Source organism: Triturus cristatus, chromosome 4_1 (genome assembly GCF_964204655.1).
Source record: "Triturus cristatus chromosome 4_1, aTriCri1.1, whole genome shotgun sequence".
NCBI classification, from domain to species: domain Eukaryota; kingdom Metazoa; phylum Chordata; class Amphibia; order Caudata; family Salamandridae; genus Triturus; species Triturus cristatus.
This window is the reverse complement of record NC_140585.1, coordinates 225603537-225630253: the sequence shown is the minus strand read 5'-3', so window position 1 is coordinate 225630253 and position 26717 is coordinate 225603537. Positions and strand designations below refer to the sequence as shown.

Below are 26717 nucleotides of genomic sequence, written 5' to 3'. Positions count from 1 at the left end.
CTCAGGGCTGTTTCATGTGTATCGCTGATAATCGGGATAGTCATTTTGTGCATACTGGTACATCTGTTGTGTCGTGTTTTGTGTTGTAGCAATAGGCTGTGGCTGTGATACTGCTATGGTCTGTTGTGGAACTGGCATAGGCTGTACATTCTGAGGTACTTGTGGTTGGATCTGATCCTGTCTAGGTGGACGTGGTCTTTCCTTCGTTTTACCCGTGGAGATATTATGTTTCAGGACTGCACAATCGTTTATATAATGACCTGGCTGTTTACAATAGTTGCATGTCCCTTTAACAGGAATCGCTGAGTTACTGGACTGTGTCGTACCCTTTTTATGGCCGTCAGCTGGAACTGACTGGGCAACGAGCATTTTCATTTTCGTGTCTTTCATACGTCTTTGTTCATGTTCTTGTTCCTCTCTAATTCTATTGTGGTGATATTGTAACATTTGTAACATCTGTGACGGGGTGTTACCTTGCCAGGTACTCTCGAATTTCAATACTCTATTCTTAACTTGGGGCAGGGAATTTTCAACTAATTTTGTCACAAACAGATGTGGATACGACTCGCTATTTGCTTTTATACCACTATTAATACCAAAACATTTTTCAAATCGAGAATAAAAATCACTAGTGTCTTCATCTTGTTTTTGTTTACAGGCTGAAATTGCACCCCAATCTTCCTTTTTCGTAGTTAATAAACGTGGCAGTACTTGCACTAGTAATCCTGGTAATGCTGTAGTCTTTTCCCCAAGCCCTGAACCTGCAGCTCGGGCCTTTTCTTCGTTTTCTAATGCTGTCCAATCTATCTTTTGGTCTCCCACCTCCCATTCCTTTTCTTTGAGTTTCTCGTAAATACCGGCAGGCATTAATACTTTTAATATTTTCATAATGTCAGGGTAGGTATACTCTCCCATGAGTAACATGTCCTTTATCTCACGGTGGAAACCTGCTGGGTCTTTGTCATGGCTAGGTACTACTTTCTTCATTTCTAATAATTCAATTTTAGTTATGGGCGTGTACACAAACACACGTTTAAAATTATTGTCATCACCTTTAATTGGGTGCACTTCGCGCAAGGGATTCTGTCTGTCTATGTAATACGTTTTTCTTTCCTTGATGGGAACTGAAACATGTTCCGGGCATACGAAGACAATGTACTGGTTCCGATATTCTAGAATTTCTTTAATTAGATCAGTGCCTGAACCTCTCCATTTATTCGTGAGTAATTCTATCAATATGTCAGGTAGGGGACCAGGATCGGAGTGTTGGCTTTTATATAATATAAGGAGATGTTGGATCATGTATATACTAGCTAATCGCTGTTCGTCCGGATTAAGATTCAAAAACGTATGTGCTAGCGCATCATCACTGTATTTTCCAGGACTATCAGCCCATTGTACTGCTGACCTGGCTAATTCTTGTTCATCCATGGAATCGAGCATATGATACCCCCTTCGGTCTCGGAGTAATTTATCAGCAGCTTGGAATAGGTGTTCAGGAGACCTTGTATTTAACATAGGGGCTTGAAAATTTCGGTTACATTCTGGACGTATCGGACGTATTGGATCATTAAAGCATCTGGTATTATTAAAAGATCTTCCCTTACCTACATAAGCCATCGTTTCTAATTGTCCTGTGGGCATTTCTGATTCTTCCTCCTCCTCTCCCTCTGATTCAGTTTTGTCTGCCTCTAATCTTTCTTCATGCATCCGTTCTACTTCTTTGCGGATCTTTCGGCACATAACTACTATACACGTCTGTTTATCATGTTTCCCTTCTGATATATTCTGGCCCCATCTGGTAAGTACTTGCATTTCATCCTTATCTACCCCAGGCCGATCTCTGTTTCTGATTACGCAGTTTATGAAGAAACGTAACAGTTGTCTCTGTATATCCACTTTCTGATATTCCATGGCTTCGTCAATACTTTCAGGGCCTCGCCCTGATTGGACAAAGTGATATATATTGTCTAGATGTGCCATCATTCCTGGTAGCGTCGTTAAATATATTGAAGCTCGTCGTATACGTAGTGATGACAGCAGCATTCTGTCATTTTTACCGGGCACTGGATCATATCTACAATCCACTAGCTGTTCCTTGAACATGTCGGAAGTTGCTAGTTGGGGTGTACGTTGGTATGCTAAATCTCTGAGAGATAATTTATTTCCTCGCGGTGGCGTGGCAAAAATTTCTGTAGTACCTCCTGTAGCACCGTCTGAGGTGCTGGGCACGAAAGGATTTGTTGGATGTAAGGTAGAAACTGCAGATGCAGGAAAAGCGGTAGAAACAGATGGGCCTATTGGAATGTGCGTAGGAGTTTGTTGTTGCGGAGGTGGGGGCGGATGATCTTGGCGTTGAGCACCATCGACAGGCAGTGCGTGTGGTGGAACATTAACATATTCGGGAGCTACATCGTCTAAATAGGAAGAAAGGAAAATATCTTTTGCGGTCTTGGGATGTGCTTTTATCGGGAGTAATGGAGGTGGCAGATCTTTCGGTATTACCGGTGTGGCCTTAGGTAAACCCTCGGCCAGCAGAGGATACATACCATTCATAAGAGTGTTTCTTTGTCTATCTACTTGTTCTGCTTTTACTCGGGTACCTTCCTCAATTAATATATTTTCTCGGGCTTTGTCCGAATTCTCCCTACTTTTCTCTTCTTTTCTGAACGCTTTTTCTACGCGTCTATGCGATTCTTTACGCCATAATTCAATGGCATCTTTCTGTGACTGTCTGGCTTTCTTTTTCCATAATTCTTCTTCTACTCTCATGATGCAATCTGCATCCCATGTCCCAGCAGCGGGCCATCTCTGACTCTCTGCTAAATCCTTGGTGTAGTCCACCCATAAATCAAGATATAATACGGCATCCAGGCCATGTTTATGGTACATAAAGTACCCTGGAGTGTCCCTAGGTGGAATGGGAACAGCTTCTTCGAGTACCCCTTTTCTAGTTTTGATCTGTCTTAATTTTGAAAAGAGCGGCATCTTTAAACCTTGCTACTTGATTTTGAACTCAATTAATACAATAAACAAAATAATGAACAACCATTCATACCACAATTTTTAAAACTTATTAAAACATTTAACATTTAACATTTGACGAACAATGATAATTTAGAAGAAAACTAGTTACTGACATAATACTAATACTAGATAATACTGAATTATATACAAGACATACTAGATATACTGCTAAACAGTACAGATACACTGCTGAAACAGTGCAGACCGGGTCTGTGTACCCAAACCCGTCTTGACCGGCACAAACTATGTGCACGTCTAAATGCCTCCCCGGCAACGGTACTCACCGGGTAGCACGGAACGGAAGGCCTCGGAACTGAACTGGACTGGACCGGACTGGACTCGACTCGACTCGGGACTTCGGAACCTGGTGGGCCTCTGTATACCTCGGATCTTGCTCTCTCAGCTAGGCTCTGGTCGGGATACTTCGCACTTCTCACCGCCTCGTCTGGGTGTTGATCGCAGCCTCAGTCACCCTCGCTTGGCCGGAGGGAGATACAGGAAATCCTGTGGGTACGCGTAGTTGTCCGTCCGGCTGTGGCAGGAGACCGGGCCTGCAACGCACCTCCGGCGCGTGAGATGGGTAAGTGTCCCTGTTCGGGCGCCAATTTATGTGGTAAATATTTTAATTACCTGTACTATTTTTGATGCGGTAAAATACAATAAGAATAACTCAGTAAAATAAGAGGCAGAATCCGTGGTATTAGAGGTTCTGAAAGTCTTTATTCCTTACAAAGGAATTATGGTTCGAACCAGGCAATCAAATTCCATCACCACGAAGGTTCAGGAAGGATAGGCAATACATTATTGACAGGTAAAGATATTTATATGAAAAGCATTACATTAGGACAGATGCAGGAGGCGTAACAGCTGATAATACAGATAAGAATACACATACGTAATGAAAAGAGGCGTAATAGTAGGTGTATACTAGAAACGTCATTAAACATGATGTCACAAGTGGGTGGATCCATAAGAGAATCCTGCAGTGTCAGCAGAAATACTTGGCAGAGATGCGCGCGCAGCCGTATGACGTGTAATTGACGTGTAACTAGAGGGTGAAAGGAACGTGACATTTAGCCCTACGTGAGGAGACAGAAGTCTGGGAGGTCAGGTCAACCTAATCCCAAATCATATCTAATATCTTGTGTTTAAGGAACTGTATTATCCAAAAGGAAAGGTCTCTCGGGCAAAATCTATTCTATACTGACTGTTAGTGCGTGTACAAGCGTCTATGTGTCTACATGAGATGCGAGGGGGCATGAATCTTCCATGGTAACAGGGGCTATGAATTACTTGCATGGAGACAGTAAGGCCGGGCCCTTTGCTCTGTAGCTGGAAGGATGTTTACCTAAACTACTAGACAGGAATGCATTGGATGAGGAGCGGAACAGATAACTTGAAGGTGAAATACAGTTTTTGGCAGGCAACAGGCCGAGTCAGGCACCGTTAGCCGCGCAGGGAGTAGGACAAAGTTCATGGATACAGATGCAGACTCAGGCTGGAGCTTTCAGAAGCAGAAGGCAGGAAAAGACTTGATGACAGGATTCAGGGCCTACTCGCCTGAACTGTAAAACGTGAAAAGTGTACCATATAAAGTCGGTGGCCAATCATACTTAGGAACGGAATATCCGACCCATTCATGGCGGATCTGGAAGAGGACATGTTGACGTTGGACGCACATGTATTTGCGTCTTCATAGCTGGAACTGGAGGGAACATACATGTACTTGTAGCATGTACATGGAGCCGTTGGGGTCTAAGATAGGGGACACAACTGATCATAAAATTCATATTTCCTCATTGGGGTCGGTGTGAATCTGGAAATGAAGATGTTTGGCGGCTGTGAGGGTGTCGTCGGAGTTGGTCGTGATGCGGATGGTGTTCTTGTGGACGATGGCGATGCCTCCTCCTGTCTGGTTGGTGCGGTCCCTCCGGGTGATCTTGTATCCGTCCGGGATGGCGATGGCGATGTCGGGCGCTGAGGAGGCGTTCATCCATGTTTCCGTGAGGAAGGCGACGTCTGGGGATGTGGTGTCGAGCAGGTTCCAGAGTTCCACGGCGTGTCTGTGGACGGAGCGGGTGTTGAGCAGAATGCACTTCAGGTGGGTGCTGCTGGTGCTTGGCTTGGCGGGTGCGGTACGGGTCCGGATGCAGGAGAACTTGCAGGATTGGCAGGTGAAGGGTCCGTGGGTGCGTCTTGGGGTGGCTCTGCAGCAGCCGGAGATCCAGCCGGTGTTGAGTGCGATGAGAGTGGCGGCGTTGTAGGTCTGGCGGGTGGGCTGGCATCTGCGGGGGCCAGGGGGTCTGGCGCTGGGCGCGGGCCAGGCGCGGACGGGCGCAGACGGGCTTGCCTTAGGCGCGCCTTCGGCGCGCTAGCAGCGCGCCCGCTGCGCGGCCTCCATATGAGTGGGAGAGGGAGGGAGGAGCAGCTGGGAGGTGGGAGCGGGGTGGCCAATGGGGTGTGAGGGGGGCGGAGCTACAGGACGCGGCGGCAGGAAACGGGCGGCGAGGGGGAGACGCGGTGAGCAGGGGAACAGAAGAGAAAAGGGATCACAGTCTGGGCAAAAAGGTGAGGGGAACAATATCCAGGCAACAAATGACACAGGTACAATGCAGGTACAATGCAGGCGAATACAGGCACTCACTCGTGGGAACAGAAAGAGAAGGAGGATACTGGCACTCGAACGCAGGCAGTAAGGTCACAGCAGTGGTCAGCGGTCACACAGGGGGCTGCGTGGCGGTGAGGGGAGCGACCTGCCTGGTAAACAGGGTCAGTGGTCGTTGTTCTGATTATCAATTCAATGCTTTTCCATTTATGTCGCTCCTGACACATTTTTCACTCTTTTCACTTTTTTGATGAGTAGAACGATTATTAAAACTTGAACAAGGATGTGAAAAGGGGCCATATTTTGAATATAGAGGTGAATTTGAGGTGTAGAAAGTTGTAGGAAATTGTATGTCCTTTGCTTTTTGTCGCAAGTCACAAAAGTGTGTACAAAGCCGCGCAAAGCAAGGAGTATAGGTCTGAAGCAAGGCCTGAGCGAAGTTCTTGAAGCGTATGGTCTCTGAAGTTGTTTACTTCTACTAAGTTACGTTTATGAAGGATGCTTAATCAGACCAGTTCTTCCAACTGAAGTAGCAGTACAGGACATGGGTACGTTGTACATTATTTGTAGCCTTTAAAAAAAAAGTCATTGTTCTCAAGAAGGCAGTTTTTTGCAATCTTAGGGATATGGTTTGGTGAAAAGGAATAAGTGGTTGGTGAACATGTGTACAGGTGGCTATGAAAGACTGTCTTTGGAAGATGTGTTTAGGGACATTTGTGAGTTCATTGCAGAACTCCACATCTAAAGACGTGGAAAACATTATTTCGAGATGACCTACGCAGATATTGAATACAGATCGGCTTTAACAGCCAGGCAAAAAGCTGATGGGCTGAAAAATTAAAAAAAAAAAGTTGAGGACTAGCTAAGAAACTAAAACATTGATAAGTGAGTAATATTATGATAAAACTAAGTGATATGGTAATTGGGAAGGGTTTGTGGCAAAAGGTGTGTTTACACAAGCTAAGCCAATTACAATTTTTACAATTCTTAGGAGCTAGTTCGGAGAGGAGTAAGTGATGAGAGTCAAATCTGGAAGTCAATGAAGATGATGTGCCAGGGAGAAGAAGCGATTAATTGTCGCGCAAAATGTACATCACCTGAGCATAAGTCCTGTCAAATTCTGGCTCATGTTGGACCAGACGTAGTCAACCAAGAACATGCGTGGACTTGTTGTACAAAACAAGTAAAGAGACATAACACCAATTAGATTGGAAAAGAGTACTTAAGCTGTCTTCTAGACAATATGACTTGCAAGTTATTCATATGACAATGTGGAAAGGCAACTTTAACTCAAAGAGTCAATTATTCACATGCAGTGGGCATTAAATGGGCTTCTTCCACCTACCTGCTCTCGAAAACCAGGGCGAAGCGACACTGTCTGGCCATCGCTCTTCCGTCCACACAAAAGGACACCATGAACACCAAGTGTGACCACCACACAGTGCAGATGCTCCAGCAGGGGGCGAGAGAGAGTCACAGCAGCTTCAAGGATACCATCCAGACTGGTGGGCAAATCTGGGCAGATTATAGAAAATGCATGTCTCTGGTGAACTTCAAGAACTTTGCAAGCAGAAAGTAACCACCGCCAACTTTACAAATGTAGCAGAATGAGACAGCATGCGCAAATTTATAAACCTTGACCACTGTATTGTGTATGGGGATCTCTGATCTATGCTGAATGTATTACGAGGGCATCCATAGAAGGCCTGCAGTGGCCATTGTTGTTGCAAAGCATTTTATGACCAGGAAAAGTGGTAAACTAGAGGCACACCCTGCAATCATTTTATGACACAGGATCTGCAATGGTGGTCAGTTTCCCTATCATCTATAGGCCCCGGTTGGTAGGGCAATTACATGGCATGAAGCCTCACAGACCAAGCATAGAGATATTTCTAAAGCACTTCTATGGCGTCCATTCAGGAGTGTAGTCTTTGTGATACAGGTTTCATACATATGGTATTCTGGAAACCCAAGATACGAATGCAAAATTGTATCAGCCAATCACTAAGTGGCCCACTTGTAATCTGTTTCCCGCAAAATTGGGATAGAAGTAGATCACGAATTCCTGACACACATCCACAGACATAAAGAGGGTGGCAATATGACAAAACATGCCGGAATAAGGTAAAAGCATGCTGAATTTTTTATATGGCTGAATTTAAACATTTGGAGGGCATCAAAGATTTAATCTGGCAAGACTTGAGTCACTTAAGTCTACACCATCTTCCTGACTCTACGTAGAGGTTAATCAAAACCTGGGAAAGGATGAAGCCTACGGAAGTGTTAAAGGTGAGTGGAAGACTTTAGGATCAAGAGGTCTCCACTTGTATGAGATCTCATCTGACAGAAAGGAGGTGAAACTCCCTATAAATACACGGAGAGCATGGAGATGGGCCTGGTAGTAAACATGGTTAGACCTAGTGAATATTCTTATACGTCACAAGGCAGGGGGTACCAGTCTCTGCGATGTGGAGGAAGTCCCAGACCTCTTGATGGTGGGGGTCTCTCTAGTGCCGCAAGGGCAGGATCTTGAATGATAAGTTGGGAGTTGTTGGCGGTGGGCTATGGGGCTTGCAGTTATACTGCCACTACTCTTTCATGTACTATGCACAGTAAATGTAGGTAAGAGATTTTTGTGATAGTTTATTTTAGCCAAGATGGGTTTTATGTGTGTAGCAGAATCCTTCTCGCTCATCAGCTTCAGCATGTAAGAGAATGTGTACGTGCATGCACGTGGCAAGTCCCAACAAGCATTGGCATAGCCAATAGGTCTCACTTTTGGGACCTTATAAGTGTTTAGCCATACAACAGTTGATGTTGTTGCACCAAGGATATTGTGCTGCATAACTAAATACTGAATTACTTCATTCATATATATCTTAACATGACATCAGGGTGCTTCACCCCAGCAGCGACTCTCGCTGAATTACCACACGCACAGATGTCGCCCATAATTGGCAGTTGATAGTAAGAACAAAAAATCAAATGTATCAAGTTAGTGTTTGTAACATGCTTTGCGAAGTACATTTTCGCATGTGATGCAGGGCCAAAGTGCCATTTAATCTTGCCTGGGTTGATAAAAGTACTACCTTTAAGGCAGGTGGTGGTAATGCAACTATAAAAACTGCAGATGTAAGCACTGTATAAAAACAAAGAATTATTCTTGTGCACCTAGATTTGTGCTACAAAAAAGACCCCGCACACGAGTACAATAGGCGAGGAAAACCAGGGGCATACGTAAACCAACAAACGTTAGAGCTTCGTGTTTGGTCCTGCGGTAAGGTGTGAAATTCAACGCAAACTCTCGAGGTTTTGCCATGTGAAATTTTATCCAGGTAGTACTTGCAGGAAATTGTGTAAAGGTGACAGTGTGCAAAAACAAATGTGTCATTGTGTAATGTAACTGGTGCTCATGTAAAGCGCTCCAATACCTTCGGGTCGAGTTTGCGCTATATAAATCAGCAAAAAAAAAAGATAATACGCAGAGGGCCACATAATTCCCCATTGCATGATGCAAAAGTTGGAGCCAGATACAAAAAACGACCATAAAATGAATTGACGCAACAATTTTTGTACTTGAAAATACCTGTGCACGTGAAACAATAGTCTAAACGTATAAATGTGGAAGCAGAAGTTGAGTGCAGGAGTGGCGAGACCTTGGCCAAGGGAGAGCAAGGCTTAATGAGCCATGAAAGCCACATGGCGGTTGCACACGCTCGTGAGCGCAAGCTTGAGGCCAGGAAAAGCCTCTGGTAGCACTTTAAAAATCCACTAACTAAATGTCGCGCAGAGCAGCGCATGCACTGGCTCCAGCTAGACCTAAAAAGGGCCGCGCTTCAGTATCTGTGTGGGAGCAGTCCAAGTTTGGTTGTGTCTGCTCTTGCATCAAGTTTAATTTTTCTTAAAGCGATAGTGTACCCACTCCAGCCCTGCCCAAGGATGTCTCTTCTGAAAAGGGGCTAAAAAGTAAAATTAACTCAATAAAACATACAGTATATGTGTAATGAACATGTAATGTCATGCAGTAACAAAGTAGACCTATGACTTACATGCAGTGGACACATGACCATCACACAAAACACATACAAACGATATGCAAATAATATTTGCAGGAGCTGACCTTGTGGTACGGCCTTTCCAAGACTCTGGTTTATAGCTCTGAGCTCCAAGAGGTTGGGCGAGGTGTAAGTCAGCGCTTTCCAGGTGTCCGACAAAAACGGTTTTGAGGCTTTGCCCTCATCGGTTGGCTCGTAACATACTTCAAAAAAACATTTACAAAGTTTACAGGTGAATTATAGGCACAGGTCAATGGAAGATTTTTTATGTCAAGACAGTTTTGAAGAGGTGGTATAACAAGGACCCACGCTTCTGAACTCTGTTAAGGACGTTAGAACCAAGTGACTGCATGTGGACCTGGAACCTGGAGAATGGCATCAATTTAGTATAGCCTCACAGTCCGCTGCCAATGGCTACGTCAGTTGTTAAAGGCCTTGAACCCCAGTTATAGGTCCAAGACATAGGCATAGGCCTATAACGAGGGACAGGGCCTTTAATAACTGGTATAGCCTGAGGCAGATGGGCTATAAGGCTATTTTTTTTTTTTTTTTTTTTAAACATTCCACTCACTGAGGGAAGAATGTTCTAAATTAAAAAGAAACAAACAAAAAGACAAACATTGGAATATTGGAGCATGAGGCTTATACAGTCATTATTAGCCCAGGGCCACTTCATTGTCTTCAATTGAGCTACCAACATTCAAATGTTCTAATATGGGTAATACGTTTTTTTTTCGTAAAGATTTACGAAACAAACTGTTTGCATAAGTTTTTTCACTTCCGAACATCCGTCTGAAAATTGTGACTTTTGCAATAATTTAGGTTACATATATCGATTAAGGCTGAAAACCCGTTCAGAAGCATTTAGAGATTTTTTCTTTTACAAAGCTGGTTTGCCTAGAAAAGCGTCACCCGATTTTCAGCACAGAATTAAGTCACCACTGTAAGGAGCGGAAACTCTGCTCCTAGGGTCGCAAATAGTCTTGCTGGATTCTACGAGTGTATAAACAATGCGGCTATGAAGAGACAAAAAACGTTTACATAGGCAGAGAAAATAAGGGGAAATTGGCAACCTTCATGAAGTGTGAAATCTAGAAAAAAAACTGCGGATAAAATACTTCGTAAAGTTCTATTAACTAATCATCGGAGTTTTAAATACAGAGTAATTCATTTCTGTATCCTGTTTTTGATATTTTTCATTAATATCACATTCATTACTTCGTTTCAATTCTTCTTCTTTGTTGTTGTAAGAATTATCCCTATATCTGCTTCTCTTAAAGTATTTTTTCCTGTACTTAACCCTTTTCTCTTCATTCATTTGTATTACTCACATGTTCCTGTCCCTTTCTTATGTTACAGTTTTATGTACTTTGGATTTTTTTCCCTATGTCGCTTCTGAATTTTATTTGCGATTTGATCACACCACCAGCTTGCACACCCCAAAGAGGCGTAAATTAACATGTATAGAGGGCCCTGTTCTTCCACCAGACGGGAGCTATTCGGGGACTGAGAGGTGGATTTTCTCAGCAGGCCATGTGGACCATCTAAAGATTTCTTTGTAGGCTGGTGCTGTCCAAGATAGGATGTCTCCGTTTCATTGCACTTTAATAGGGCCAGGTAGTGTTTGATGCGTGAGTGTAGCTACCAGGTTTGGATGAGATGCACGTTAAAACTGGAGCGGATGTGGGGCCTCATCAGAGTCACCATGGTGAGCAGCAAAGCGGGGAAAGTAAATGCAAGAAAGAAAGGAGAAAATTCAAGAAAATTACAAGGCAGGTGAAACAACAAGTTATGGGGAGTTGTGATAAGGAAGAAAGCAAGGAGTTAGGGGGGAACCCTAAGAAAGTTGTGGGAAATGTGAAAAGCAATTAGGGAAAACAAGAAGACAGGGAAATGTAAGAAGGCGAAAATGTAAGGAGACAGGGAAACCATAAGAGAAAGAGGCAGAGGGAATGCAGTGAACGAGAAATGCAAGGAAGGAAATGGGCAATTAAAAGAAGGGACAAGCGGTGGATGGGACACAAGATGAAAAAGAGAAATGTAAGAAAGTGTTGGGAAAGCAAAAAACTAGGGGGGCGCTAGAAGTTTGGGTGAAACATAAATGACAGGTGACAAGACTGGCAGGAAAAGACATGGGGGAAAGTAAGAAGAGAGGGAAGTATAAGACCGCAAGTGAAGATATAGGAAGGCATGGGGAAATAAAAGAAAGAAGGAAGACACCCTGAAAACGGCACTTGAAATAAAGACAATAAAAGGAAAGATCAGGAAGAGTGTGCATTGTGGTAAAACACCAGCAGAGAGAAAACAGCAGGGGTTTGCTGTCCAGCAGCTCATTTTGGCTCTCAATGATAGGCCTCTTTGGTGTCCGGACAGGCCGGAGCTGCCCTCCAGAAGGTGTACTCACCTGGCACGCGGCACTGCTTGGCGATGCCACATGCATACCGTATGGCGCTCACTGGCACGTTGCCATCAATGCACAGCAGGGCTGCAGAGCGGATCTGCTCCTCGAACCCAGACAGCTACAGAAAGACACACAATAGTGACGTCAAGCATGGCAAGACCGATGAATCACACAGACAGGGCCTGGACCAACCTGCCATTACCAGGACACTTGAAGGGCAGATACCTCTTAACCAGGGCCACTGGAATCATGTGGTTGTGCGGCCATTTTTACATAATTATAGATATGTTGCGTTGGCCACATAATCCATCGTCTGCCACATCATCCGCAGATTTTAACATCAAAACAATTTGTTTCTAGCTCAAAAGTTACTAAAAATGTAGCGATGCGTGTTGCCGCTCAGTAGAACGCCCTTTGCAAAGCTGGATTGGTCACCTTTCTGTTGCTTATTGCTATATTTAGGTGTTATTAATGATGTGCAACCAATGCCCAGGCAGTGAAGTGTAGAAATTACAAAATAAGGACGTAATTCTGTTACAAAATGTGACACCTTATGCCACATAATTAGCCTTTTCTTGCCACATAATTTACACAACCCTGCCGCATAATGTGGCCCTCTCCTGCGGCATAATTCCAGTGGCCCTGCTCTTAAGCCACCAACCAACGAACATCACATTCTTAGAACCCACTGCAGTGAGACACAAAATACAGCACTTAGCCAATTTCAAGCTGCCAGTTACCGACAAAGCGGTCTTAGAGGCCAACGCAGCGCGCAAATGAACAAGGCAAGACTCAAAAAAGCCACTATGGCAAGTTAATTACACAACCCTGGATGCAACTAGCCAGTAACATTATAACTAGACGATGGAAACATGCAGCCAACAAATCGCACAAGACATATCGCAAAAGTACAGGCGATGCATGTATGAGTGCCTACCGCAGTCAGGTGAAACAAGGACATCACAAATCTACTGCAGCCAGCCAGTTACCGAATATGGTTACCTAATGTGATTGAGCGGGCACTTACCTCTAGACTGTGTGATTTGCCGGTAATGTCTACTGCTAGCAAATCATGCAAGGTAAGATGTAACTGTTAACTGTAGCCAGCCAATCACATTGCAAGTAGGTAGTTTATCATAATGCCATCAGTTAAAACACATTTAAAGTGAATAATTTAAGACCTTGGTGCCAGCTAATCCCACTATAGTTAGATAATGGAACACACTAAATCCAGCCAATCATGTTACAAGTAACTGAGAAGAGTGAGCACACCGAGACACATTAGAGGTAGCTATTGGTGAATCTTGTTGTCCACATATTATGTCGTAATTAGGCATAATATAGCAATGCAGTCAGCCATTCAGATTATACTATGAAAAACAGTTTTTACAATCTTCAACAGACAGCCAATCACAGAATATATGGGAGACTCCACTACAACTGCCCAACCACATGCTTTGTGGCTCTGTTTCCCACTGCCACCATCAAATACCAAATCCACAAGCTGCCGGTACAGGTCCACTGGAGTGAGATTTTTAAACAGGATATTGAGTCACTTTGGCCAAAACTGTTGGCAGCCAAGGGTGCCTGCTAAGCAGACCACAGGTGAAGTGCTAGCCCAACACATCTGAACAAGTAAAAGGATGTTTCAGGTGACAAGCGCTGCGCCTTTTGAATTGTAAGTATCGGTGCTCTGGGTGGCTGGCTACAAACTTTGAGTGATTGAACGTTTCATCGCAGAAGAAACCGGTGGTTCTGAGAGTCCAATGCTAAAGCTCAAACAGTACCACGGAACCTGATCCACACCGCTTCACTTCCAAGCATGTCACATGGGATAACAGACCTCAGTGACAGAACCAAGCAACCTGACCAACACCACCTCAAAGAATGCCATGGTGGTTGCAAACCAAACCACACAAAGAGATCTAATTCACACTACTTCAAAGCAAGCAGCAAGGAGCACACACAACTACAGCTTCCAATAGTACCAAGCAGCCTGATCCGCACCACTTCAAAGCAAGCACCAAGGGGCGCACACACAACTGCAGCCCCTAATAGTACCAGGCAGCCTAATCCACACCACTTCAAAGCAAGCACCAAGGGGCGCACACACAACTGCAGCCCCTAATAGTACCAGGCAGCCTGATCCACAACACTTCTCTTCCAAGCATGCCACAAAGAATTAAAAACCTCAGTGACAGAACCAAACAACCTGATCAAAGAATGACACAGTGGGTGAAAACCAAACCACACCAATGGATCTGATCCACACTACTTCAAAGCAAGCACCAAGGGCTGCAAACCAAACTACAGCCTCGAATAGTACCAAGCAGTCGGATCCACACCACTTCAGAGCAGGCACCAGGGTGTGCACATCTAAGCACCTGATCGAACCAAAAGGTCTTGATGGACACCACCACAAAGCTAGACACCGGAGTGAACCAATGTTGGACGCCCCCTCTATAAAACATTATAGGCATATTCACATTTACAACATCATGCATCCAATACAGCCCATACCAGCCCTTAGTCGGCTAGCGCTTCGCTCAGAAAGGTGTGAAACACTAAGAAACAACACATACAAACTTCCAACATATCACATTAGGCAGAACACCTCACATACATCCAACAACGCACAGATATCGGCATCAGACTCACAACATTCATCAGACTCACAACATCACTTCCAACCAATATATGCCACACACTTAGTTTCAACAGAACACAGTAGACAGAACGCATAGAAATACACCCAACACAGCTCAGACATACAACATATGTCCCTGTACTCAATGCATTTTCCACCAAGGAATCCAAGAAACGTCTCCATCCTCCATGGAAATGACTATCAACCTAGAAGATGCTTGCACACTTAGAACGGCCACCCGACATGAACCTGTGCACACCATGATCAACCATCTCCATGGATAAGACACAGCCACTTATCATACACTATGACCAGAACACCACACTTGTAAGAGATCGGCTTAAGCTGAGCAAGACTTGGGTCAGCCATGGTAACTTCGAACCACCTCAAGAGTCACGCGACTGCAGACAGTGCTATGAGGTCAAACCAGTGGCAGAATGTGGGCTCTACCGGGGGAAACACAAGATTACCAAACACCTTGACAGCAAGTAAGGATGGGCAAGAAATGTTAATAGAGAAGCAGGAGTGGAATGATCTGGAGACCACAAAAATGGCTCATGAAAGACAAGGTACAGATGCTAAAATATTAATGAGAGAGCAGCGGAAATGGCAGTAGCCCGTTGATTTTTACCCAATGAGTCAAGGTGTCAATGGCACAGATCAGCACCGAAGACCTTTGACTTAAGGAGATCGCAGACCCCAAGGAGTAGACTCCGTATACCCCTTCCTGGTGGGAGCCAGACAGAGGCCTTCCAGGCAGATGCCAGGTTTACCAGCAGGACTTCGACATTATGCCTAGATTCCCCAAAACATTTTGAAAGAAGAGGACATGGACTGTGTTGTGTTGCTTTTGAATGAAGTTTTCGCTTTTGTCATTTACTTTTCAGTTGAGTGTAAAGCTTCTGATGCATTTGTGTTAAGTTTCTTGCTTTGGAAATGTAATACTTAAATAAAAGTTAATCTTAATGATAAAGAAGAGACGCACTGCTCTCTATAAGGACTATGAGGGGAAACGTCCCACGTGGCTTTCTTGATAGCGTTCATGGCCATATAGACTTTAAGGCATTCTTCATGAATTAAGAAATGTCACAGTCTATACTCCGTCAAGCATCATTCAGGGACATCAGACAGGATTCAATCCTAGGTGTGTACAATGGTTTCCCTTCTGGATATAGCTCCTGCTTCGGAATCAGGTGCCCCCCTAATACCAGCGAGCACTCATGGACCTTTATTCACAGATCCATTGTCAGCGAGTAACATTATGGATAACAGACCAACACATTGTACTTCTCTTGGCTATACTTGGTGCCGCGGTCTGTGCTGGATCACGCATACATGCCGTGGTTTAATTAGAGCGCCATAGGTGTCATCAGTGGTTTGTGCTGGACTAAGGTTTCCAGAAGCCTTTGTGAATTGGGGTGGTGGGGCATCAGCCTTAGTCTAGTCCAACCTCTGATAAACCCATACAGCGCGTAGGATAAAAATACGATTCCCAACTTAAACTCCCCTGCCTCGGGGACAATTCATTGAATTCTATTTACCCTACATGAAAGTGTGAGGGATCTTGAACAACAGGTAAGACAGATCTACCAGATAGGATGTACAATAAAACCACCGTCTTCTCTTGTTGGCCAACACGAGAGGATGAAGTACGGATCCTGACTGGATATGGCAGGACATGTATAGATATCCCCAAATGACTTCACCTGGGCCCCTAGTAACCGGTGTGGATCAAACCCTGCTTTTGTCACTTACCCATGGTGCTAGATTCCTCTTTCAGGGAGCCAATTGTCTTTGAAATCATCTTTAATTTCCTTTCATTCATTTTTATAGGCTCATTTAGGGTTATATATGTCACTTTTGTGGGTCCTATTCAGCCGCCATGTTTCAAGGAACTTCAGCAGCTGGTGTTCCAACCAATCACTTGTTACGCATGCAACATTACCTAAAAACAAATTCTTCCAATGAAAATAATCTAGGATAAACACTGTTGATTGCTGACCCTCTTCTCCAGAGATATTGGGCTTTATTGGTTTTGATGGTCCTTCAATGCTCATGACCAACCCTGCCGATACCTCCACCCTTCACCACGTGCAGGCCGCGCTCCCAAACTCGCGTCCCTCCTGGATCTCCATGAAGGAAATATCCCCACTCACATTTTCCATCCTCAGAGTTTCCGCCTGTCTTTCACAAGCGTCTTTTTGTTTGGTTGTGATGCGAACATCTTTTAAGGATTAACTGATCAGGAGTGCCTTTGTTCCCGTTTACTTTGAAGTCGAAGGAGTAGGGTGACCTCAGCCCTCCACGATGCCTGTGGGATGCACCGATTAGGCACCTGCCACTCTTTCCCCATCGCGTCACTCAACCTTGTTTGTCAACAGGTGCTTAGGAAAGGAGTGGAAAGAGTCCATCAGCTTATTAAACCCATCAGGGAAATTCATGTTCACCAGATGCAAGAGCTGAGGTGTCTACACGTGATAAAAGTAGTTGTGGAATCGTAGCAAGGATGGGAGGAAAAAGAGAGGAAGAAAGGAGGAAAAGCAGGAAGAAGAAAATGGAGTGAGGGGACAGAATGCAAAGAAGTAAGATGTGAGACACCAAACAGGAGAAAAGAAGACAGGTGTGAAGGAAAGGAGGAAGAAAGGAAGTAATGGGATGAGGAGGAAAGAGACAGGCTGTCGAAAAAGGTGGCAAGGAGTAAGGAAATCATGAAAAAACAGAGTAAGAAAGGAAGGAGGGAGTCAGGCAGGAATACAAATGAAAGAAGGAGGGTAGAAGAACAAAAAATGCAAGAGGAAGGTAGGTAGGAAAAAAAGAGAAGGTGGAAAACAAAAAAGGAAAGCAAGAAGGCAGGAGAAAAGAGGGAAGTAAGTGTGAAAGGAGGTCAGGAAGAGAGAAAGAATGGCAGCTGGAGGGAGGAAAGACGGAGAGGAAGGAAAGGGAAATCAAAAGGAATAAAGGGAGGGAGGACCAGGGGAAAGGAGGTATAGAAGCGTGGTCGTAATAAGAAAAGAGAAAGAAGGAAGGAAAAAAATGAAACAAAAAGAAGAAAGAATCGAAGAAATCTAGAAAGAAATAATAAAAAGGAGGAAGAAAGCAATAAGCAAGGAAACAAGACAGGTAAGAGGGAAGAGAGGCAAGGGTACAAACAAATGAAACAAGACAGGCAGGAGGAATGTACTAAAGAAGAAAAGAAGTAAAAAGGAAAGGAGGGATGAATAAAGGAAGTAAGGAAAAGAAAAAGGAAGATGAACGGGTAGACGGAAAAAAAGAGCAGAAGAAGCAAAGGACACTAACATTATTTGGGGGCATAAATCTTCTAGGACAGGGGTAAAGGCATAGGGCATGATTTGGCGGACATGTTCATCTGTTACAGGATTTTCTGCCCAACTTATTATAAATGCATTTGAACATAATGCACTTGTAATAAGGTGGATGGGATATCTGTCATGTTTGTGACAGAGCCCCCGTCCGCCAATCTCTAAATCTGACTCGTAGCCACTTGGGCAATGATGGCTAAAGGTTTTCGGACTAGACAGGGTTTTGGGTCAAGAATACTTTAGCGGTGAGAAGTAATATTGAGAACAAGGATGGTCCTGGGTTAAGGGCCACTCTGATGGAATCTGACGGGGTTTGGGTGACCAGAGAAGTGTCAGATTCTGTAACTGTTGCCCTCATCGTCCTATAGCTCCGACTCCTCTGCACACTTGTTCCAAAACATTTGGGAAACATGGTACAAGTTGCCCTCTGGTATCCATGAATCATTCCAGCCTCACATCAGACTCCCCTGTCTGAATGCTGGTGGAAGGGGCAGAGTACTCACATGGCGCTCAGTTATTTGCTGGTGTATGTCGAAGTCTCCTATCCCCAGACTCAGCTCGCCTCGGTCACTGATGAAGGCGCAGTAGGTGGCCGTGCTGTGCCCATGGAGCCGACTGATGCCCCGCTGATCCTGCAATGGAAATACGAGTCAGATACCTGGACCCACCTAGTGCTTCTGCAAGGATCTCTCGCTTCATTAGCTCATTCCCCATTTGTTTCCTAGTCACGGGTCCAGTGACCACCAAAGCGCCTTTCATATAACTTGCATCCTATGTTTATACTCCGTTTGCCATGCCACAAGCTCACAGAGCCAACTGGCTTTTTCTTTCCTCCTCCCGACACATATACTTGTGATAGTTTCCTCTCTTGGAAATGTGTGCACATTTCTGAAAATTGTTTGCTGGTGCCAATGGCATCCGCTAGACGCCTCTGACTATTATTACTTTTACCCTCACATGCCCAGTGCCATCCATATATATCCCATTATATATAACATTTCCATGAGCATCTGATAAAACTACTCACCGCATACTAAACCCCTTACCAAGGCTGCTACACCCTTGGATGCCCCTTCCCCCGCCACCCTTTGTGAAAAGTCCCTCTATGTCCCATCACATTTTCATTCCGCTGATCCAGCCATTGTCATTTAGCCTTCATCAAGCATCTCCTGCACAACTCCAAAGTCCAATGTGTTTTATGACATCTTCTCTTCAGATACTTCCTATCCACAGAGTTCAGGATCCTTCCACTCCACACTTCGACTCCCCTCTGGAACTCCTCATCCATCTCCCACAGAGTATGAAGAGGACACTAGAACTGCAGAAGAAGTAAGGCTGAGGCAGAGAGAAGGGTGGAGAGCAGAGGACATGAAATCCAGTATTGGAAATAGGGGTAAAGTACTTTTCAGAGGAGTGTAGTTTAGAGGAGCGCTAGAGGAGTGGGAGAGCAAGAGAGGAGAGTGTACCTACAGTTCATTGAAGTGACTGATCCCAAAGACGGCAGGAGGTGACATACCATATGACCACAGTAGCGTAGGACCGACTCCGAGAGCCTATCGCTGCCCACAGCGGAGATGAAGAGAGGGGCGGTTCCAAGCCGGCTCAGAGCATCTGAAAAGGCAGAAATGTCAGAGTCCGTTTGGAGAGGCCAATGACTTTTGTAGGTAACTCTTTCTTCTAGCAGAGTTCACACTGCACAAACATACCATTGATGGGGCCAAAACATGATTTTCTTTAGAGAACCCAGATGGAATTATTGTCATTGGCAACGCATCCCAGGGGGTGTGAAATACAGATATTACTCCTGGTTTTATGGGGGTTAAACAACACTAGGACAGGTTCTGCACAGATTAGGTACAAACTCAGAGGAGGAGCGGACCTCTTCCAGAAGGGACACATGTTGGAGCACAAAATAATGTACTGAAGGCCTTCACCAGGACACCATGTATGCTAAAGGAGAGATACTCTACAGAGCTGTGCAGGTCCCTGTGCACTTATTAGATGTGGCGCAGGGTCCAAAGACCACCAGTGAGTGTAGGGAAGTACCCAGAGATTAAAGAAACAGAACATGAATTCATAAGTTTCCTGGCCCGAGAATCATCTACCAAGGCACTGCACAGGATTCTTTTGGGGGACAAATGACCCTCCAAGGCTGGACAGCTTACCTGCACACCCTAAACTATAGGTAATGACAAACAAAGGTACACTGTGCATGTGACGCTATGCACATATCAATATTAAGTGATCATCAAAGTTGGTCATTACTGTAAGATGGACTGCAAGATTTGGATCCATGGTACTGCACAAACCACACAAACTTTTTTTCTGCATGTCTCATGATGTGCATGAATACGTAGAGTTTCGACAAATGAGCTGTAGTTCACCTCACGGATTTTATTAGGTTAATGGTGTAGTTCTCACTAAAGCAGTGCGTGAGGCCACTTACACAGTATTAGCAAACTCAGGGTAGTTACCTTGTGGCTGCACAGCACACGTTTAGGGAGAGTGTCAGTGAGGGGCACAGTGCAAATCAATAAAACCAGCACTGCTTGAGCTAGGACAGCCCCCCTCCCCACCAGTATGGTGTCAGCATGCATTTTGGGTCTCTCGTGGTGAGGGTACACATGATAACACTGTGTCAACCCCTGTGCAGGGGTAAGGAAAACTTCTTTTGATAGGGCCCATGTGGTATCTTCTCCTTTTCTTTGGCCTCCCATATTTCTATTCTTTTATCGGTCTGCCCTTTCTTTGAGTCTTTTCTCGGTTTCCTTTGGAACTGCCAGACAAGACATAGTATACGATCAATTTGAATTTGACACAATGAGAAGCATTGTGGGTCATACCTGTGTTGGGAATATTGAAAACAATGTGGAAAATGTGTTTCACTTCCGGTTCGAAAAGTTAGGAGAGTGACTTGGAGTGTACAGCCCCTACTGTCCTCAGAGGCATTTGTGAACACTGGCCAGAGCCCTCCAATAAACAGCGGCCTCCGACTGCTGGCTGATGATAATTAAGAGTCGTAAATACAGCACTCGTTACTGGAGTATTTCAGTTTTAATAACAATATATCAAATGTGTCAGTATCACCAAACCAAATAGTGCTGTTCACAAATCATGCACAAATGTGACCAATTCTGGCAGCGGATAGGGGCCATACATCCTGGCAAGTTGCCTCCCAGCCTTCGCTGCAGGACCCAATATGGTGGAAGCTTCGGTAAACGACCTTTACAACTCAGTCATTACATCGCACTACCTTTACAACGCAGTCATTACATCGCAACATCCTTTACATCGCATGTCATTACAATGCAGCCATTACATCGCATGTCACAACAACTCATCTCATTACAACACAGGCATTACATTGCAAGTCATTACAATCCATACCATTACAACGCATAGTACCCTTACACTATCCAACACTTACCCTACTGTTGCTCTCACTGGAGTTAGAATAGTAATTATTACCCCTATACTATCCAACACTTACCTTAAATGCGATGTAATGGTACGCATTATAATGGTATGCATTGTAAAGGTATAATGCGATTTAATGGAATGCGTTGTAAAGGTAGTTTCGGAAAATGCGATGTAATGGCATGCAATGTAAAATAATGCATTGTAAATGATGTTGCGATGTAAAAACTGTGTTGTAAAGACATGCGTTGTAAATGTAGGAGTTGTAACATCATACATTGGGAACCTTCACCCTCTATTACTCATCAACAATGCTGGATTTGCAACATGGGACAAGGAAGGCCAGGATAGGCTGAAGGACAATGGCTTCCTGCAGGACTGAATGGGGGGGTGGCATTCTCAGGCCATTCTGCCTGATAGCAGCCCTCTGGGGGCGGTTTTCATAATGACACATCCATGCATTGCTAAATCCGGCAAATACCGTGGTGTAATATTCTGAACCCCCGAAGCAGAATATTTCACAAGTTTCTCTTCAGCGTTCACCCGAAAACCTATGGCATCTCAACCAGCATATTTTCAAATTTGTGTTGTAAAATTCACCTTTTGGCCCCATTTCGTATAAAAAAGTATTCTTGGGGTGGCAGAAGAAGCTAACCCAGACTCAAAAAAGGAAATCAGACACATGTGCTATCCTTGCCCCCCCAGGTGCTGTGAGGGGCTGGTATTCAAACTTACGTTTGCTTTATAACCCCCGAAATTTGGCGCTAGTTGCGCCTCTGCCTCAATCTTAAGGTGACCAAACGTTTGGACAGTCCAGGTTTTCAGAGGACTGTACCGGCGATCCAACACTACATTTCAAATACATATCTCGATTTTTCGGCTAGTGTCCGCTCATCCTGCAAAGGAGAATTGTAAAATATGCTGGGCGCATGGCTTTAAGTGGGCCAGGTCCTGCCAGTGTGGCACACCGGCTTTATTTTTTTTAAAGGGGGCATCGAAACGGGTCCCTATCGGGCTGTGTTTTTGTGCCCTGGCACAGATGAGTCCGGTTTTTGCACGAACTGTAGCTTTGGAGTAAGCATGGGCGCTAGTGTGAAAAACATGTGGTGTGCCCACGTTTCACTAATGGAGCAGTTGCAGGTGACGTCACACCAGGTGAGTGTTGACGCCGGAAGGGGAGCCTTTAAAGAGAGACAATTTCTCTCTGGGTTTCCAGTCCCTTTCTGTAACGCCAGAGCAGTTGTACCAGCCATAGAGGAAATCAGATAGTCGGAACCACCAGGGACCGACATGACCCTGCTCTGTCCACTGGAGTTAGAACGGCCAGTAGAGGACTGTGAGAAGTTGACCTGGTATATGCGGTCCACTAATTAAAGTGGGCACCTTGTACCAGTCCAAACAACCCTTATTGATGATTAGGTTAAAGAAAACCTTTATTGAAAACTATCCTAGTGGTAGCTATGGAGAGCAGCCTTCAGGCTAAGTCTCGAAGAAATGTAAAGCTGCTTGTAACAACCACGACTTAACTAGACAGTGCCTAGAGCACGTAGAATCGCTGGGACCCCAAGGAACCACTCAAAGTAGTGACACACGGGACCCACGGTGGACGGGTGCAGTGTGTGAACACAGGCACGAGCTCCGTACAACTCTATGGGAAAGTCGTGGTTGGAATTTTAGAGTTTAGGGACACTTCGGAGAGGACTTTAAGCAAACCCCTTGGAACATAGAAGGTTCTAAGGCCAGCACCCTTGAGAGTACTGAGATACCCGTGTTACCTATCCCAGAGGAGCAGGGTGCATAGGGGTCAAGTGATGTCGGAAACCTTTGTCTTTTATTAATGGCGTGATGTAAAAAAGTGCTACTGCTGGGAAGATGAAGTGTCCGGTGGGATCCAAGCCTGGATCTGAGATGAGAAGAACCTGAAAGTAGAGGGGATAGAGTCTGGGTCACTTCAGAGTGACCAGGGGCATGATAGACGAATGCCCACCGATGTTGGGTGCTTCAGGTGAGAGGATGCGATGCTTGACTCTGCAGCCACGGGACCAGGAGACGTCGATGACAACCAAAGACCGCAGGATGTTGAGTGCTGGGGGGTCAGTGTCCGGATTTGAGACCAACAAGCATTGGCAACTGCAACCCGTGCGATCAGAGAAAAGATGCTTCAGGTGAGAACCAGCAAGGTCCTGGGGACTCCCCAAGCAATGGAGCACGTCTGGAGCAACCAGTCTGTGCAGCTAGAATGCTGGCCCACGTCTAGCGATCATATGCAAACAGTCCATCAAGCTCAAGGGGAGTAAAGAATGAAACGAGGAGTGTGAACAAGAGGCAGAGGGGGAGAGAAAAACAAAAAGGAATGAAAGGAGCGAGTGGCAAGGAGGGGAGGACTATTGGAGAGACTTCGTAGCAGCAGGGACGGCTCCCAGGTATAACTTATGAATCCTCCGTGGTTCACAGGATCAAGTCTAACAGACCACTATTTGCATCACCGGTTTCATGGTTTCAGGCTGTGGCAGCTCTTTCAAGTCCCCTTTAAACCATCCCCAGTAACAAAAGAGTGCAGTTCACTCGCAGAAAAGTTTCACTCATAAGCCTTGAAATGTCGCACATAAACACACTGCACACATGGGAATGTCATGTCACACATAAGCCATCCCAAAACTTGCCAGCTATGCCAAGGTTGTGGCTGGTTTCTGGCCTACAGGACATGCCTTAGTCTCTAACCCCTGACTGGTCATTGGGTGATCCTGAGCGGGAGACAGTCGTTAGGGTCAGTCACGTGGGTTCCTCTCGGTTAACCTGAGATCAGTGATTCATTTAAGCTAGTTTTGTACTACATTTCAAAGCCGCTGAAAGGATTTCCAGGGGGTCTTCGCCTCACTTTCCCACTTGCCAAGGTCGTTTGTTTCCATCATCTAGTGCCCTCTTGTGGTCATAAGTGGTGGTGCGGAGTAGTCTTCGCAACAAATCATCCATCACGTAGGGGCTTCCGGAGATCCTTGCACTGGAGAAGGGTTTATGAAAGCCTATGTCGCCATCACACTGCCCAACTTGCGTCGTGTTGCCACTAGATTGGAGAACGAAATCACGCACAGGTTTGATCCCCAGATTCTGCGCTGCCTCAACTGGATCTTTAGGCTTCCATTTTAAAATCAAAATAAATGAAAAACTTCTGTCTCTTGGCCTTCAAGATGGTCCAACAATCACGCAGAGTCCACTCGTCTTTCTTTACCATAAATGTGTGTCTCCTCCGATCCCATCCTACAGTGCAGAGGCAGCCCAGCTGTGCAACCAGGCAGTGCGACATTACCCAATGCCTGGTTCTCTCTCCTGCACCAAACCCTACGTTGGGCCTCTTGATGTAGACGTTCTTGGGAGTCTACAATATACTTCTCCTCTGTTAAAGAGCTCCACAGGACAGACTGCATCTGTCTCGGACTGACCAAAGAAATATACAGAGACATACAACCAGAATCTTTGGTAATGTTTGAGTCCTTCCCTGCCCTGGAATGCCAGGATTTCTAGCTTTGAAGAGCCAATGGCAGAGACAGTCAAGTCATAAGCAGCCTTCCCACTTCATGGAAGAGGTGGGCCGGGTGCAGCAAACCTTCCTTTCAGTTCCCAAGACTCTGAATCCACGTATTGTTGATCGTTGGCGAAGAAGTGTTGGCATGGTCCTTACTTCTAGTTCTCTTGTGCACAGAACAGTCACGCAATACAGAATCATTAAAGTTGGTGATTGGTGTATACACTCCCATCAAGGACTCAATCTGGGGATTTGACCTTGATGAATCAGGCACCAACCCGCACACAGCAATGATAATACCGACCAGGACAAGAATCAGTGCAGCCTTCTAGGATTTAAACACGTGTACTAATTACAAGGAGTAACCACCACGCCAGGCCATGAGTCCAGCACACTTTGACCCAGGAAGACAAAAGTGAATTCAAGCTCCAGTCAGAACTAACATGGTTTATCTCTCCAGTCGCATCATGGACAAACTCCGGTTGGGTCTTCTGTTCCTCAGGAACACGTTTACTGCAAGGAAAAGGTATTTATACTCCGCTTTGGTGCTGCATAGAAATGGGCGCCTCTCCATTAAAGGGATTTTGTTCCTCCGTGCTTTCCACACTCCTGATGCGAGGTCCATCAACCAGTTCACCAGGACTAACCACGGGCATGTGGCCAGCCAACTCCACGTTAGAGGTGTCTGGGTCACTTAGTTGACAGCCAACAAGCCTGCCACAAACTGGTTCTCTCTGGAAACATCCAGGGAGGTGATGCCATTTACTTGCCAGTTACAGTACAATTTGAAATACACTTTTCAGTGGAGTAGAACTTACTAGAACTTTTCCAACGTCAAAAGTGGGATCGCAACAATTGGACTTTATCCTTTTTCAGTTCCAGCTGCATCTTGTCCATCATCTTTATCTCATAGATTTTATTTGGAGTTTTATAAAGCGCTCATATGCCTGGAGGTGTCTTGGCGCTACCTATGACGCGGAGGTTGGCCCTGATTAATTCTTTAGGGATTTCCTACAAGTCCAAAGAGTTGAGGCAGTTTTTACGCTGTGAGGCAGAGTGTTCCAGTGCAAGGCAGCGCCTCTGATGAATCTACCATCTGCCTTTGAAACAAGCTTGTGAGAGGGGACCGCCAGACTCCTGGTGTACCACTTAAGTTCCTCAATGCAATTTAGAGAGGTTTAACAACATTTTGGCAGCTGAGTTAAGCAGAGTTTGTAATTTGCTCGACAATCCCTTTTGTAAATTTAAATACAATCCATTACAATAGTCAATACGAGAAAGGATCCAAGCAATGACTACTATCTTTAGCAGCTCGAATGGAATTAAATGAAAAATCTTGATGGTTTTTTAAATAAAGCATTCTGGATGCCATATTAGCAATACTGGCTGCTCTTTTTATCTGATATGCACGGATGAGAATACAAAGTTGACTTTCTGTTTTTAATTTACCAAGACTGCTGTTGCATCATTTTGTCATAGGTCACACACTGATCATCAGTGCCATAATTGTTCATCCTCATTATTGCATAGAGCTTGGTCTGCTATCACAAAGCGAGGCTCTTGGTGCCTGGAAGGGCCACAGTTAAGCTTATATGTACAGACTCTACGAATACATACCTGCCAAGTTTCTACCAACTCCTCCGAAGGTTTGGTAAACTCTTCCAGGATTTGTCTGCCCACCAAACTGGTCGATTGACACAAAAAACACAGAAATTGTTATTT

The 26717-nt window shown here is 44.9% G+C and overlaps 1 protein-coding gene across 3 annotated transcripts in view; it reads right to left on the bottom strand.

Annotated features, from left to right (window-relative positions):
- Positions 1–26717, bottom strand: part of LOC146854144 (uncharacterized) — a 198969-nt gene that overhangs the window by 32149 nt on the left and 140103 nt on the right. For 2 of the 3 annotated variants that reach the window (XM_085651917.1, XM_085651918.1), the window contains exons 12-17: positions 26613–26679; positions 19572–19666; positions 18559–18687; positions 12092–12206; positions 9753–9890; positions 6978–7147 (exon numbers count right to left, since the gene is read on the bottom strand). In XM_085651917.1, coding sequence (XP_085508043.1) covers positions 6978–7147; positions 9753–9890; positions 12092–12206; positions 18559–18687; positions 19572–19666; positions 26613–26679 — 714 coding nt within the window. The remainder of the gene's footprint in view (positions 1–6977; positions 7148–9752; positions 9891–12091; positions 12207–18558; positions 18688–19571; positions 19667–26612; positions 26680–26717) is intronic. The other variant, XM_085651919.1, reaches the window with a different exon arrangement.